General features: G+C 40.2%; 1 protein-coding gene across 1 annotated transcript; it reads right to left on the bottom strand.

Moving 5' to 3' along the window:
• Nucleotides 1-4,035: 4,035 nt before the first annotated feature.
• On the bottom strand, nt 4,036-14,580 carry LOC133566636 (sepiapterin reductase-like). The gene is made up of 4 exons (XM_061919507.1): nt 14,465-14,580; nt 14,163-14,391; nt 8,857-9,144; nt 4,036-4,251 (listed from the first exon to the last, which is right to left on the bottom strand). Exons 1-4 carry the CDS (start codon nt 14,561-14,563, stop codon nt 4,097-4,099), a joined length of 771 nt encoding a protein of 256 aa, XP_061775491.1. The 5' UTR covers nt 14,564-14,580; the 3' UTR covers nt 4,036-4,096.
• Between the last annotated feature and the right edge of the window lie 1,578 nt (nt 14,581-16,158).

Genomic DNA, 16,158 nt, shown 5'->3' with positions numbered 1-16,158 from the left:
CGTGCATACCTAAGGTACTTGAAATAGCCATCAACTTTTTGAGATGGACCACTAAGGTACATAATATAGGCTGGGGGTTTGTCTCTGACAAATATGATGTCTCACAACGACAAATTGTCCAAAGACTCAAGCAGTGATTAGCTCAGAAATGGTCTGAAACACACTTTGTCATTCAGTGAGAGCCAATAATGGGTCTTTGTTGGTGTGGGTTTCAACAGCAGGCTGCAAAATCCCCCACAGCACCTATGAGTTGGTTGGTGCCAAGTACCACATGGTTATTTTTGTCCCTCACTTGCTTCTGTCTATCAGGAGTCTGATGGGATGTTGGACAGCTGCGGGAAGATTGACACCCAGTAAAGACCTGCCTCCCCTTAACACGACTGTTCTGGTGCTTTCTAACACACACAGGTCAGTCAGTAAATGTTGTGTGTTATCCTGTGCTGCCCAATAAACTCCCGTGCTCTGGAGATGGTCAAAATAAGCATGTTTCTTACAAAAACATAAGCGCAAAAAACAAGATTTTGTATTTATTTGTTAAAACAAAGAAACATTTCCGAACCTTTTGGATAAGGTTTATCTAAGCACAAGTGGCTGATTAGTTACAGTAATAGGAAATGTGCCTAGTAGCACCCGCTGTTACCAATTGGAAAGCATTGGTGATAACATAGAACCCTAGCAGAAACACTCTATGGGTTGTTAAGGGCCGCACTGGAGGAAGCTCCAACTTATTTTAATGCAATGATTATGTCTCGTTTTTATTATTGTATAACATGTTGGTCCCAAGCAAGCAAAATGGCACTAAGGCCATTGGAAACATTGCACAAACAATAACTCAAAATCCTTGACCGAAAACCACAACACCACCATCACTGTTTAGTTCTCCAAATATATAGATTGTTAAATTTTGCTAACATTAAAAGATTAGCATCAATATAAATTGCCCATTGAATCCTAAATAACACTGCACCAGCGACACTTAAGCACTTTGTACAGTTTACATCTGCTGTGACAACTAGAAACACAGGAGCCTCCAACAGGGGGCAGTGTAGCGTACCCAGATGTAAAACCTCTTTTACACAATCAGTATTTTCATATAAAGCGATAAAGGAATGGAACGACCTCACAACAAACATGAAAAGTCAAACAGATTACTCTTCATTCACAATTGAAGTTAATAAGTACTAACCGCATTTCCATATGAGTTGGGAAATTGTAGCTGAGATAGGCGCCAGTGCCCCCCGCGACCCCGAAAGGGAATAAGCGGTAGAAAATGGATGGATGGATGGATGGGTAATATAAAAGGAATACAATGATTTGCAAATCATTTTCAACCCATATTTAGTTGAATATGCTACAAAGACAACATATTTGATGTTCAAACTCATACACTTTATTTTTTTTTGCAAATATTATTTAAATTAGAATTTAATGACTGCAACACATGCCAAAGTAGTTGGGAAAGGGCACGTTCACCACTGTGTTACATCACCTTTTCTTTTAAAAACACTCAATAAACATTTGAGAACTGAGGAAAATAATTGTTGAAGCTTTGAAAGTGGAGTTCCTTCCCATTCTTGTTTTATGTTGAACTTCAGTCGTTCAACAGTCCGGGGTCTCCGCTGTTGTATTTTACGCTTCATAATGGGCCACACATTTCCAATGGGAGACAGGTCTGGACTGCAGGTGGGCCAGGAAAGTACCCGCACTCTGTTTTTACGATGCCACGCTGTTGTAACACGTGCTGAATGTGGCTTGGCATTGTCTTGCTGAAATAAGCAGGGGCGTCCATGAAAATGACGGCGCTTAGATGGCAGCATATGTTCTTCCAAAACCTGTACGTACCTTTCAGCATTAATGGTGCTTTCACAGATGTGTAAGTTACCCATGCCTTGGGCACTAATGCACCCCCATACCATCACAGATGCTGGCTTTTGAACTTTGCATCGATAACAGTCCTGATCAGTGGTCCCCAACCTTTTTGTAGCTGCGGACCAATCAGGTTTATCTAAGCACATGTGGCTGATTAGTTACAGTAATAGGAAATGTGCCTAGTAGCACCCGCTGTTACCAATTTTTTTCCTTGGTTTTTGTCATGAAAAAGGGAGGTTTTTTGGGTTGGTGCATTAATTGTAAGTGTATATTGTGTTTTTATATGTTGATTTAATAAAAATACAAAAAATTAAAAAAACATTTTTTTTTATTAAAAACAATTTTAATTAATAAAAAAAAATTCTGCGGCCCGGTACCAATCGAGCCTGGTGGTTGGGGACCACTGGTCTGGATGGTTCGCTTCCCCTTTGGTCCGGATGACTTAATGTCGAATATTTCCAAAAACAATTTCAAATGTGGACTCATCAGACCACAGAATACTTTTCCACTTTGCATCAGTCCATCTTAGATGATATCGGGTCGAGAGAAGTCGGCGGCGTTTCTGGATTTTGTTGATAGGTGGCTTTCGCTTTGCATAGTAGAGTTTTAACTTGCACTTAAAGATCTAGCGACGATATGTATTTAGTGACAGTGGTTTTATGAAGTGTTCCTGAGCCCATGTGGTGATATCCTTTAGAGATTGATGTCGGTTTTTTATACAGTGCCATCTGAGGGATCTAAGGTCACGGTTATTCAATGTTGGTTTCTGGCCATGCCGCTTATGTGGAGTGATTTCGCCACATTCTCTGAACCCTTTGATGATATTATGGACTTTAGATGTTGAAATCCCTAAATTTCTTGCAATTGCACTTTGAGAAACGTTGTTCTTAAACTGTTTGACTATTTGCTCACGCAGTTGTGGACAAAGGGGTGTACCTCGCCCCATCCTTTCTTGTGAAAGACTGAGCATCTTTTGGGAAGCTGTTTTAATACCCAATCATGGCACCCACCTGTTCCCAATTAGCCTGCACACCTCTGGGATGTTCCAAATAAGTGTTTCATGAGCATTCCTCAACTTTATCAGTATTTATTGCCACCTTTCCCAACTTCTTTGTCACGTGTTGCTGGAATCAAATTCTAAAGTTAATGATTATTTGCAAAAAAAAAAATGTGTATGAGTTTGAACATCAAATATCTTGTCTTTGTAGCATATTCAACTGAATATGGGTTGAGAAGGATTTGCAAATCATTGTATTCCGTTTATATTTACATCTATCACAATTTCCCAACTCATATGGAAACGGGATTTGTAGCTTTGGAGCAATCAAAGCTGCTCACACAGTGACTAAGGTGGGCACTATAATAGACATGTCAACGTCATATGTAATATATTTATGCATGGGAAAATGTAAGCTGTGAGGTGTGTCTGTTAAAATCATGGTTGTGTTTTACAAATCATGACAGATGTGAACAACAGCATTTATTGTCCATGTGTGATGATGTAAATGAGGTGTGATTGTAATATATAATAAGTATGTGTCAATGATAGGACATTTTATGACTTTTCTTAATTTGATTACATGATAAAGTATGGATAGATTGATTGGCAACACTATATTGGCCCTAGTGTGAATGTGAGTGTGAATGTTGTCTGTCTGTCTGTGATGAAGTGGCGACTTTGTCCAGGGTGTACCCCGCCTTTCACCCGATTGTAGCTGAGATAGGCTCCAGCGCCCCTCACAATCCTGAAGGGAATAAGCGGTAGAAAATGGATGGATGGATGGGGCTATAGTATCATTTTTATTGTTATACTTTTATTGCATGTTCATTGTATCGCTTTAATTGAGGTAGCCAGGGACTGCAGATGGAAATTAGCTATTTAGCTATAATCTGGTGCAGAACATAATGTTTCTGTGCATTGTACCTTCAAATAAAGACAAAACTAGATGTTATATTTTTGGAAACCAGTCATTTTAAAGATTGAAATGGGGCCACAAACAAACCCTTGTTTAGGACCCCAAAAGCCTGAGATCACTGTGGCCTGATATCATCTATAACCAGGCCCGCAAAAGATTGGAATCACTGAGATAGTCTTGTGGGCTTTCAGTTGCATTGTGTGAAATCAAATCAAATGTAATGTCTATATATCTATCATACGAGACTGAGTACAGTACCTTTTAGTAGCATTTGACATGTAGTTAGCATGCATTTTAACATCATATTGAGATCACAACTGAAAGAAATCCAGGTGTGTTCCCGATACAAAGTCATTGTCCAAAAGAACCTTCATCAGTTTAGTTGCGGATTCCCTGCATGGGTACAGATGGTACTGGACGCCTGTCAACCTCCGAATAGTCTCCTGCATCTCTGTGTCCATTGGACCTAGAAGAGGAAGAGAGGAAGTATCTATTATATTCTAGTATCCTACATCCTAATCTTCTGCTCTTTTCAATTTGGAGTAGGGGTGTAGGGTATATTGGTATTAAAATAGAATAGACTTTATTGTCATTATATTTGCATATAACGAGATTAAAGACTCCAATTTAAGGTGCGGTAGTGGGAACAAATATGGGGTAAAATAAATAACACAAGAGGCAATAAAGGAAAAACTAACAATTGAAATAAACAGACTACTATCCAATAAAAATAACAAGCAATTCTGTACAATATACAAAACACTATAGAAATACAAAATACTGTACAATATACAGAACAAGACAAGAGTACCGAAGTCATAAATAACAATCAGTGTCGGACGTTTTGCACTCCAAGGGTAGCATTGCACAGTAGGGTACTAGGGCAGGATATTGTACAGGGGTGAATTATTATTATTATTATAAGTTAGAGTTCAACATGGTAGTAAAGTACGGCGATACTAATGAATCCTTTTCGGTACGATACCATCTCTGAAACGTATCGGTCCCCCACACCTCCGCGTCCGCGTTGAAGTCACGTCGTGACATTGCTGATTTACGAGCAGACAAGCATGTTCGGCGGCACACAATCACAGTGTACAAAAGACTGTCTCTGTAACGCTTGTTTTCTTTTTGTTTCATTGGGTTGCTTGAGTGTAGTTCACTTTTACGACACTGGAGGAGGCATTGAACCCATGATTACATCAGCAAGCTCTGAGAGTTAGGCGAACTTCGATGTCAATTGTTTAATTGGCAGTGTGCGTCAATACAAAGTTAGTTACTTTATATACACTTTAATATCACTTGTTGTGTGCTTAAAACTGTATTGCAAATCATTGTGTCAGTTTTATTCTAGTCTTATGGCTGTTTGGCATCAGGTTCACAAGCTGACTACTAGCTGAATATCATACACTGATTGGGGCCTGTTTGTAGCATTGGACGTGTTTGTTAGCCCAATTTAGAATTATTGTTGTGATGCTAGTTACAGTCTCTTAATCATTACATTACTTAGGGCTGGGATGGTCAAATTCAGTACATTTATGTAAACTCTGTATACACAACTAAGTGATGTATATTTAACAGCCCTGTTGCAGGCTTCTGCCTATATTTCATTGCGTTGTGGTCACTTTAGTTGATTTATAAATGATTGTATTTGTTTCTAATAGGAAACCACACATGCAAACAAACAAATCTTCCATGTCTTTAATATACAATTGAACCTGCAAATCTGGATTTGGACAATCTATTATTTCTCTTGCACTCACCTGAACGAATAATTGCTGTCCTGACCCGACACCCTGAAGTGATTGCTAATCCATATTAAGCCAGTCATAATCGTCACTACACACGACGTACTTACAAGCAGACACACTATGTAGACAGAAAAGGCATTTTGGCTTAAAAACTAAGGATGCAGGTGATGTTATAACACTGAAACAACCTCAGGAAGAGGGGCTTTAAAGGCCTACTGAAACCCACTACTACCCACCACGCAGTCCGATAGTTTATATATCAATGATGAAATATTAACATTGCAACACATGCAAACACGGCCGGTTTAGTTGACTAAATTGCAATTTTAAATTTCCCGCGGAGTTTCTTGTTGAAAACGTCGTGAAATGATGACACGTGCGCGTGACGTCACGGACTGTCAGGAAATATTAGCTCAGCACCAGTTACGGCTAAAAGTCGTCTCTTTTCATTGCATAATTACACAGTAATTTGGACATCTGTGTTGCTGAATCTTTTGCAATTTGTTCAATTAATAATGGAGACTATAAAGAACAATGCTGTTGGTGGAAAGCGGTGTATTGCAGCTGTCTTTAGCACCGAGACACAGCCGGTGTTTCTTTGTTTTTAACACAGAGCGGTCAAGCGAACATGTTTCTCTACATCAACCAGCATGTTTTTGGATGGGAAAATTGTGATATATATCTTACCGGAGACATCATTAAATTATTCATCCTCCTGCAGTAGCTGTTTAAAAGGAAGCTGTGGGCTTGGCTCCTCGGCTTCTCTCTGAGACACTGCATGTTCACCACAGCCATCCGACCTCGAGGTGTCTTTACAATCTCACTAAAACACTATTTAAACAAAAAGCAGATAAGGGATCTTCAAGAATTATCCTAGTAAATGTGTCTTATTACATCTGAAACGCTCACACTGCCGCCGCCCGGAGCCGTCGCTTTTTATTTTATTTTTTTCTAGTCCTTTGTTATCAATATCATCATCCACAAATCTTTCATCCTCGCTCAAATTAATGGGGAAATTGTCGTTTTCTCAGTCCAAATAGCTCTTGCTGCTGGAGGCTCCCATTAAAAACAATGTGAGGACGTGAGGAGCCCTCACCCTTGTGACGTCATCGTCTGCGACTTCCGGTAAAGGCGAGGCTTTTTTATCAGCACCAAAAGTTGCGAACTTTATCGTCGATGTTCTCTACTAAATCCTTTCAGCAAAAATATGGCAATATCGCAAAATGATCAAGTATGACACATAGAATGGACCTGCTATCCCCGTTTAAATAAGAAAATCTCATTTCAGTAGGCCTTTAAGACATGGCTAGCTAGCTTGCGGCTAACGTCCATCCGCCGTCGGCAGTGATTTAGCTACTTCTAAATCGCTAATCCTGGTCTCCAAGGAGACAAAAAAAGGGAGTTTCTTACAAGCATCATCCCTGCAGGACAAGGAATAGCTAAACATGCTTCACTACACACCGTAGCTCACCAGCATCAAAATGTAAACAAACGCCATTGATGGATCTACATCTAACATCGGCTGTAATGATATCAAGTACAGGCAAGTATCTAGTTGATATTACTATGGATACATCGATATTTTTGGGCATCACAACATCTTTCGTTTTTAAAAAATATATATTATGGTTATAAACTCAGGAAATATGTCCCTGAACACATGAGGACTTTGAATATGACCAATGTATGATATCGGATTTATACTCAAATTTGTGGTATCATCCAAAACTAATGTTAAGTATCAGTAATGATTACATTTTAACATAAGTGTAGACAGAACATGTTAAAAGAGAATGTAAGCAGATATTAACAGTAAATGAACAAGTAGATGAATAATTCATTTTCTACCTCTTGTCCCGAATAATGTTGACAAAATAATAGGTAGATAAATGCATACTTGCCAACCCTCCCGGATTTTCCGGGAGACTCCCGAAATTCAGCACCTCTTCCGAAAACCTCCCGGAAGATATTTTCTCCCGAAAATCTCCCGAAATTCAGCCGGAGCTGGAGCTCGAAAAGGAGGATTGCAAGCGGATCTGATGGCATTTAAAGTCATTTTTAAAAACAACCGCTAATCCTCCTCCTTTTCGACCGGACGACCGCGGAGAATTAAAGTAGGAACACTCCGGAGGCAGAAGTTCATTAAGAGGGGCGGAGTCTCCGGCTCTCAACCATGTTTCCGTCCCATAAGTTGGTCAAGTCCGCGGGAAGTGAAGAAATCCTTCAGGATAAACGTTTTGTTTGTCAAAAATCTTGCGTTCACCAGACCAAACCTGGCGGGGGCCAGCACATCCAAGGGCGCAGTTAATCCAGGTGGGGCCCGACACACAGCCCTCAGGTGGCGGGGGACAGGAGCCACGAGGAGGGAAAGGAAGGCAGGAATCCGGCCAGGTGAAAAAGCTGACCGGGACGTCGAAAAAGCAACGTCGAAGGGAGCGGGGCAAAGATCCAACAGTGTTTGGCGATCATACACAAGCAGTGAGCTGACAGAGAAGAAAATAGACGCAAACAACACAAAAACGAACAGAGCTGACAGTGAGAGACGGCAGGCCAAACCACATACTGGCGCCATCTGTTGGAAACTCGGAAGTGACGTTACTCAAATAGTGAAAGGTATGTGTTGTTTTTTTAGTAACCAGCAAGCACAATACAGTTAGTAGAACGGCTGTGTTTTTATTACTGTGTATTTGATAGGTGCCGTCTGAAATCCAACTATTTATTTCATTTATATATATATATATATAATAAAATAAATATATATATAGCTATAATTCACTAAAAGTCAAGTATTTCATACACACACACACATATTTCATATATATATATATATATATATATATATATATATATATGAAATACTCGAGTTGGTGAATTGGCTGTAAATATACTACTCCCCTCTTAACCACGCCCCCCGCCCCAACCACGCCCTCAAACCACGCCTCCGACCCACCCCCGACCACGCCTCCCATCCCCCACCTCCCAAAATCGGAGGTCTCAAGGTTGGCAAGTATGGATAAATGACAAAATATGTTACTGCATACGTCAGCAGACTAATTAGGAGCCTCTGTTTGTCTACTTACTACGAAAAGACAAGTTGTCTAGTATGTTCACTATTTTATCTAAGGACTTAACTGCAATAAGAAGCATATGTTTAATGTACCCTAAGATTTTTTTGTTTAATAAAGCCAATTATGCAATATTTTTGTGATCCCCTTTAGTTAGAAAAGGACCAATAAGTACCAAAATAATTTTAGTACCTGTACCGATACCAATACACTACTTCGGAGTGAGCCTGAACCTGTTCAAGAGTGTCTATGTACCTGGTGAGTAGCTCAGCACTTTGACACCGGGATTCTCGGCCGCCAGCACCCTAAACATCATCTCCCTGGCTGCTTTGGCGCTGCAATACAGCACCCAGGAAGGTAGCGCTTGCAGCGCGAACGTCGATGAGCAGTTCACCACGCTCCATCGCAGGCCCGATCTCGGCGGAAAGGCCTGCAACACCCCTGCGGTCAGCGCCAGCGTGTAGCTAACGTTTAGAGACAGGTAGGCGTTCACCTGGTCCAGGTCAGTGAAGCTCTCAAAGGGTGAAATGTCACCCAAAGAAGCTGGTAGAAAGAAAGACAGGTTTTATGTATTTATATACTGCTTGGGACTTTTTATTGTCAACGATCAGAAGGCACAAGAGTCTTTTTTGCTGCCTAAACGGACTGCAGAATAAATCCAAAATTAGCTGAATGTTTCATATGAGTTACTGCAACAAGTTTTAGTTAGTAAATATTGCAACACAGTACAAAAATACCTTCCATCCATCCATTTTCTACCGCTTATTCCCTTTTGGGGTCGCGGGGGGTGCTGGCGCCTATCTCAGCTACAATCGGGCGGAAGGCGGGGTACACCCTGGACAAGTCGCCACCTCATCACAGGGCCAACACAGATAGACAGACAACATTCACACTCACATTCAAACACTAGGGCCAAATTTAGTGTTGCCAATCAACCTATCCCCAGGTGCATGTCTTTGGAGGTGGGAGGAAGCCAGAGTACCCGGAGGGAACCCACGCAGTCACGGGGAGAACTTGCAAACAAAATTATACCTATTTAACACAAATGTGAAGAGAGGGAGGTTACACAGGCAGACAAAGTTAAGCATGTCAATTGCGTCTTCTGCATTCCCTCACATGTTGACACACTCATGGAGTCGGCTGTCTTGGTTGCTTTGTTGGGTCTGCTCCTGTGTCTGGCCATGCTCCCTCCACCCCAGCGGACGATGGCGTGGAACACCACAGAGGCCACCACAGTGGATATGTTTCTTTTATTTTTTATTTTAAAAGAAACATTTTAAAATATTTTTTATTTTACAGGGACGGCGTGGCGCAGTGGGAGAGTGGCCGTGCGCAACCCGAGGGTCCCTGGTTCAATCCCCACCGAGTACCAACCTCGTCACGTCCGTTGTGTCCTGAGCAAGACACTTCACCCTTGCTCCTGATGGGTGCTGGTTAGCGCCTTGCATGGCAGCTCCCTCCATCAGTGTGTGAATGTGTGTGTGAATGGGTAAATGTGGAAGTAGTGTCAAAGCGCTTTGAGTACCTTGAAGGTAGAAAAGCGCTATACAAGTACAACCCATTTATCATTTATTTATTTATTCATAGCTGTATGTAGAAGTGTCTGGTTGTATCTGCTGCTTTAGTGTCTTTAATGTCCTCTGTGTTCTTTGATGTTTGATGTCTCCCTCTTACACACATGGAAGAGGGATGTGTACCATGGCTATGAGTTGTTGTTTTTTTTTTGTTTTTTTTTCCCTTGGCCTCAGTCTGCACCTCCTCTCCAGGGCCCAGGCTAAGACCGATTATTTTATTTTATTTTAATCTTCTATTTTTTTTCTCCCATCCCCCCCTCTTTGTTTACCTTTATCTCATCTTTTTTGTAAGGGGTGCTGGAAGCCGGCAGACCCGTCAGCGATCCTGTTCTGTCTCCCTGTAATGTTTGTCTAAACTTGAATGGGATTGTGCTGAAAATTTTAATTTTCCTGAAGGAACTCTCCTGACGGAATAAATAAAGTACTATCTAATCTAATCTAATCTAATCATTCACATTCTCAACCAGAACTACAAAATTTGGATGGAGATTTTTTATTAATCACAGTTAAATTGTGCTTTTCAAGGTGGAGGGGTTAAGGTCACAGTCTCCTGCTCAACGTTTTTTTTTTTTTTCTTTTCAAAACAAAATTTTTTTATCTATTATTATTTATTTTATTGTAATGTTTTTTTTATCATTAAGATAGGTGTTGAAGAATAAATTCCTCCTAGAATGAAGGAAAACATTATTGTCACTGTATTTTCTGCCTTTAAATGAATCACTCCATAAATTAAGTTATGCATTGTACATTTGGTTCAGGGGAGTCCTTCCTTTTTAAATATGTCATTATGGACATTAATATTGTAGATCTTGAATTAGTAGATGGATAAAAATTCCTACTTCTTAATTTCTACTGGGTTGTGAGTTTTTCCTTGTCCTCATATGGGATCTGAACCGAGGATGACGTTGTGGGTTGTGCAGCCCTTTGAGACACTTTTGATTTAGGGCTATATAAATAAATAAACATTGATTGAAGAAAAGTAATTCAAATCCATACCTAACACTTTTTGGATTGGAATAAATAATATTACAATTTATATTTACATAATTTATTTCAGTAACTTGTATTTGTTCCAATTTTTGTCGAATTTTATGGATTTTCATTTCTACTCAGAATAAAGTTTTGGAAAATAACGCACTTTCACTCTATGTTAAAATGTACTGCAATTTAGAACCCTTATAATAAACTAGTAGTGCTTCATACGAGTGCTGCTAGGGTGTTTTTCATTGTTCTGCAAATAATTCAAAAAGTCATTTTTAAAACAAAAACTTACTCTTTAATCCATTTGTAGTTTTGTCAACAAAAAGGTGTCACATACTTCTGGATGTCCACATGTTGCACCGTCTTTGTCTAATGTAATAACTCCCCACTGGACTCATATGCATGTATGTGCTCTAAAAGTGCTCACATTCTATTTGAATTTGAATGCCTGAGAAATTGTAGGACAGTGATTCTTAACCTTCATCCACTGGTACACCACAGAATCAAATAAATATTCAAACAGTGTTACTGTTCACATTGAGTGTAATGTTGCAATAGTCAAAAATATTAAATATTTTTGTCAAATAAAACCTCTGTTATTTTTTTTTAATAAGTAATTAGGCCTACTATGCTACCATTGTTTTAATATTGGTCATTATGGTGATAGATGGAGGGCCAAGTGTTTTCTGAGGTGGCAAATGCAGGAAAATAAATTGACAACCACTAGACCAGTGTTTTTCAACCCTTTTTGAGCCTCAGCCTAGGCACATTTTTTTCATTGAAAAAATGCGGAGGCACACCACCATCAGAAAACATTGAAAAATGAAACTCAGTAGCCGATATTGACGATAAACAATTATTCTCTCAAGTACAATTGTTCTCTCAAGTGTTTGATATTAATTCAAACCATAACCAACCATGCATCAGTATAGCTCGTCTCAAAGTAGGTGTACTGTCACGACTTGTCACATCACAATGTGACTTAATTTGAGTTTTTCATGTCTTCTTTTGTGTAGTGTGTTAGTTCTTGTCTTGCGCTCCTATTTTGGCTTTTCCTGTTTTGTTGGTATTTACTTGTAGCAGTTTTATGTTTTCCTTGAGCGCTATTCCCCGCATCTACTTTGTTTTAACAATTAAGACTTATTTAGTTGTCACTATCCTTCTTTGCGGGGATATTGTTGATTGTCATGTCATGTACGGATGTACCTTTGGACGGTGTCTGCTCCACATGCTGTAAGTCTTTGCTGTCGTCCAGCATTCTGTTTTTGTTTACTTTGCAACCAGTTCAGTTTTAGATTTGTTTTGCATAGCCTTACCTCAGCTTCAATGCCTTTTCTTAGCGGCACTTTCCTTTTGTTTATTTTTGTTTTAAAGGGGAACATTATCACCAGACCTATGTAAGCGTCAATATATACCTTGATGTTGCAGAAAAAAGACCATATATTTTTTTAACCGATTTCCGAACTCTAAATGGGTGAATTTTGGCGAATTAAACGCCTTTCTCTCATTCGCTCTCGGGGCGATGTCGTCACAACGTGATGTCACCTAGGTAGTCAATCCGCCATTTTTATCAAACACATTACAAACATCGAGTAAAATCAGCTCTGTTATTTTCCATTTTTTCAACTGTTTTCCATACTTTGGAGACATCATGCCTCGTCGGTGTGTTGTCAGAGGGTGTAGCAACACGATCAGGGACAGATTCAAGTTGACTTACGTGGAGTGTGCATCGATTAGCACGGCATGATAATCGATGCTAACATGCTATTTAGGCTAGCTGTATATACATATTGCATCGTTATGCCTCATTTGTAGCTATATTTGCATCCAGCCTTTCCCTCCACCCACATTTAATGCCAAACAAACACATACCAATCGACGGATTAAAGTTGCACCGCACCAGTGTCAAAATATCTGAAAGTCCCTTGTCTGCACATTTTACCGGCGATGCTACGACAGACATGGCACAGAGATGTATGGATACATTTCCAACGATAAAGTCAACGAAATCACAAAGGTGAGTTTTGTTGATGTTATTGACTTATGTGCTAATCAGACATATTTGGTCGCGGCATGACTGCCAGCTAATCGATGCTAACATCCTATTTAGGCTAACTGTATGTGCATGTGTAGCTATATTTGCATCCAGCCTTTCACTCCACCCACATTTGATGCCAAACAAACACTTACCAATCGACAAATTTAAGTTGCTCTTGCACATTTTACCGGCGATGCTACGACAGACATGGCACAGAGATGTATGGATACCCTGCGACACTCAATCGTCCGTTAGAAGGCGATCGCCGAACATCTTCAAAAGCTATTCGCTCACTAGCTTCAGTTTCTTCTTCAATTTTGCTATCTGCCTCCATACTCCACCCATCCGTTTCAATACATGTGTAATCTGTTGAATCGCTTAAGCCGCTGAAATCCGAGTCTGAATCCGAGCTAATGTAACTATATCTTGCTGTGCTATCCGCCATGTTGACATCACTAAATGACGTCACAGGAAAATGGACGATGGATTTAAAGATAGCGAAAATCAGGCACTTTAAAGCCTTTTTTAGGGATATTCCATGATAGGTAAAATTTTGGAAAAAAAATTGAAAAATAAAATAACTGATTTTTATTGGTTTTAACCCTTCTGAAATTGTGATAATGTTCCCCTTTAAGCATTAGATACATGTTTACCTGCACACTGTCGTCTGCACAGTGTGATCACGACCAACCATGTTCCCGACAGCTACAAAGCAATAGCTACTTGCTGCCACCTACTGATATGGAAGAGTATAACATGGTTACTCTGCCGACCTCTAGACACATTTGCATATTATTATTACTGGTTTGCAAAAAAATATTTGTAACCCAAACTGGTGAAATTATATATTCTCCCACGACACACCAGACTGTATCTCTATAGTGTGCCGCGGCACAGTGGTTGAAAAACACTGCTCTAGAAGATGTACAGTAACATAAAGTGTGTAGTTGTACCAATGCAAGACCTACCAGCGTTGTTGACAAGAAGTACATGATTTATATCATTCTCTGTGTGCTGTCTCACTATGTCCACCGTCTCCTTCACGCCCTCGCTGATGCTCAGATCGGCTTCTGCACAGTGAACTGTTAGGCCCTGGCATTCTTTCAGGCTTTGCAGCTCTTCCTTCAGCTCCTGGAGCAAAGACCGGGAGCGAGCCACCAGCAGCAGGACCGACCCAGGCTTCAGATACAGTGACGCCTGCAGAATACATGACGAGGTCTCTTTCTGTCGTTGTTGTATTTTACAATTCCCAAGTAAGTCAGCCATTTACCAGGTGTGCCAGCGCTCGTCCGAATCCCTTGGAGGCTCCTGTGATGATGCACATGCACCGTCCCAAAGTGCTGGTGCTTGCATGAAGGACTTCAGACATGTCTCCTTATGTTGAAATGATAGAAAAGATGAAGCAAAGTAAAAGGAGGTAGCATGTGATGCTTTTACAAGCGCATGTGAACAGGCGGCACAAAGGGATTTCATGCTCTACATCAGTGTTTTTCAATCACTGTGTACCAGTGTACCGTGAGATATTGTCTGGTGTGGGAGATTATGTAATTTCACCTAATAGGGTTAGAAATATTTTTGGCAAACCAGTAATTATAATCCGCAAATGTGCCGTTGTTGAGTGTCGAGAGATCGGAAGAGTAACTGTCAGAATAATTGTATATAACTTATCACACAGATTGTTTGCTTTCAGTTCAGGTGGCCCTGGTTACTATCCATTTGTGCTCACAAAGCTGTCCTTGTTTTATCATGCAGAGGCGGACAGCTTGTAAATCTCCACTGTGTGTCTGGAATGCGCCTCGCCGTAGAAGTGTCTGTTTTTTCAGATCTGGACAGCCACAGGAGGGGCTTTATCAGGACCCGAAGTTTCCAAGAAGATAAGGCGGACAAGCAGAGAAGGGGCAAACCTGACACCGCTCCAAGCACATTTTGTTTTAACTGTTTATGAACCAGTGCTAGGCTGGTGCATAATGTGACCCCTCCCCTTAGAAGCAGCTTCAGCTATGTAATCAGGGAATGCCCAAATAAATGGGGAAGCGCGGGAACTTTTTCTTCAGAGCGTGGGGTGACACTGTACGAGGGTGCAGTTCCACGCGCTCTCCTCATGAGCTAAATTGAATCCTGTTTCTGTTTGATTTACTTGCTTCTTGTCCTGTTTAATAGATAGTTTGATGTTTGAACCTGACAGTAACCATGTTGTACTCTTCCATGTCAGTAGGTGGCAGCAGGTAGCTATTTGCTTTGTAGATGTCAGGACCATGGTTTGTCACGATCACAATATGCATATGACAGCGGGAGACAGTGTGCAGGTAAAAAGGTATCTAATGTTTGAACCAAAAATAAACAAAGGACGAGTGAAGCTAAGAAAAGGCATTGAAGTCTAGGGATGGCTATGCAGAAGGAAACAAAAACAGAATGCTGGACAACAGCAAAGACTTACAGCGTGTGGAGCTGACGGCGTCTACAAATTACATCCATACATGACAATTAACAACAATATAGGCCCACAAGACAAGAAATAAAACACTACTCACAGAAAAAGAAAAAAAAAACGCCAAATAAGTCACGGCGTGATGTGACAAGTGGTGACAGAACACCTACTTTGAGACAAGAGCTATGGTGATGCATGCTTGGTTATGGTTTGAATTCATATCCAACAATTGCGAGAACAACTTTTTACTGTCAACAACATAATCTTTCTAAGTTAAATTTTTTTATGTTTTCTGCTGGTGATGCACCTCCCGATATTTTCAATGAAATAAATGTGCCTTGGTTTTGAAAAGGTTGAAAAACACTGCTCTACATTTCACATTAGGAAGACTTTAACACTTCACATCATGTTATTTTTAAATTAAATATTCTATTTAAGAAATATGAGAATTATTATTTAAAGCTACATAGCATACATTTGATTTTAATACTTTGAAGCATATATACTTGTTTGATGGAACATGGAAGTCAGAAGTC

The sequence above is a fragment of the Nerophis ophidion genome, linkage group LG01 (assembly GCF_033978795.1).
Source record: "Nerophis ophidion isolate RoL-2023_Sa linkage group LG01, RoL_Noph_v1.0, whole genome shotgun sequence".
In the NCBI taxonomy this organism is placed as follows: domain Eukaryota; kingdom Metazoa; phylum Chordata; class Actinopteri; order Syngnathiformes; family Syngnathidae; genus Nerophis; species Nerophis ophidion.
Note: the sequence above shows the minus strand (reverse complement) of the source record. Positions and strands in the feature narration are given on the sequence as shown.

What these genes read in the sequence shown, in the direction of transcription:
- LOC133566636 (XM_061919507.1), bottom strand. Translation starts at nt 14,563, where the DNA reads ATGTCTGAAGTCCTTCATGCAAGCACCAGCACTTTGGGACGGTGCATG. An exon ending in GACGAGCGCTGGCACACCTG is followed by an intron (nt 14,392 to 14,464) that starts GTAAATGGCTGA and finishes TGTATTCTGCAG; the next exon opens with GCGTCACTGTATCTGAAGCC. An exon ending in ACTTCTTGTCAACAACGCTG is followed by an intron (nt 9,145 to 14,162) that starts GTAGGTCTTGCA and finishes TCTTTCTACCAG; the next exon opens with CTTCTTTGGGTGACATTTCA.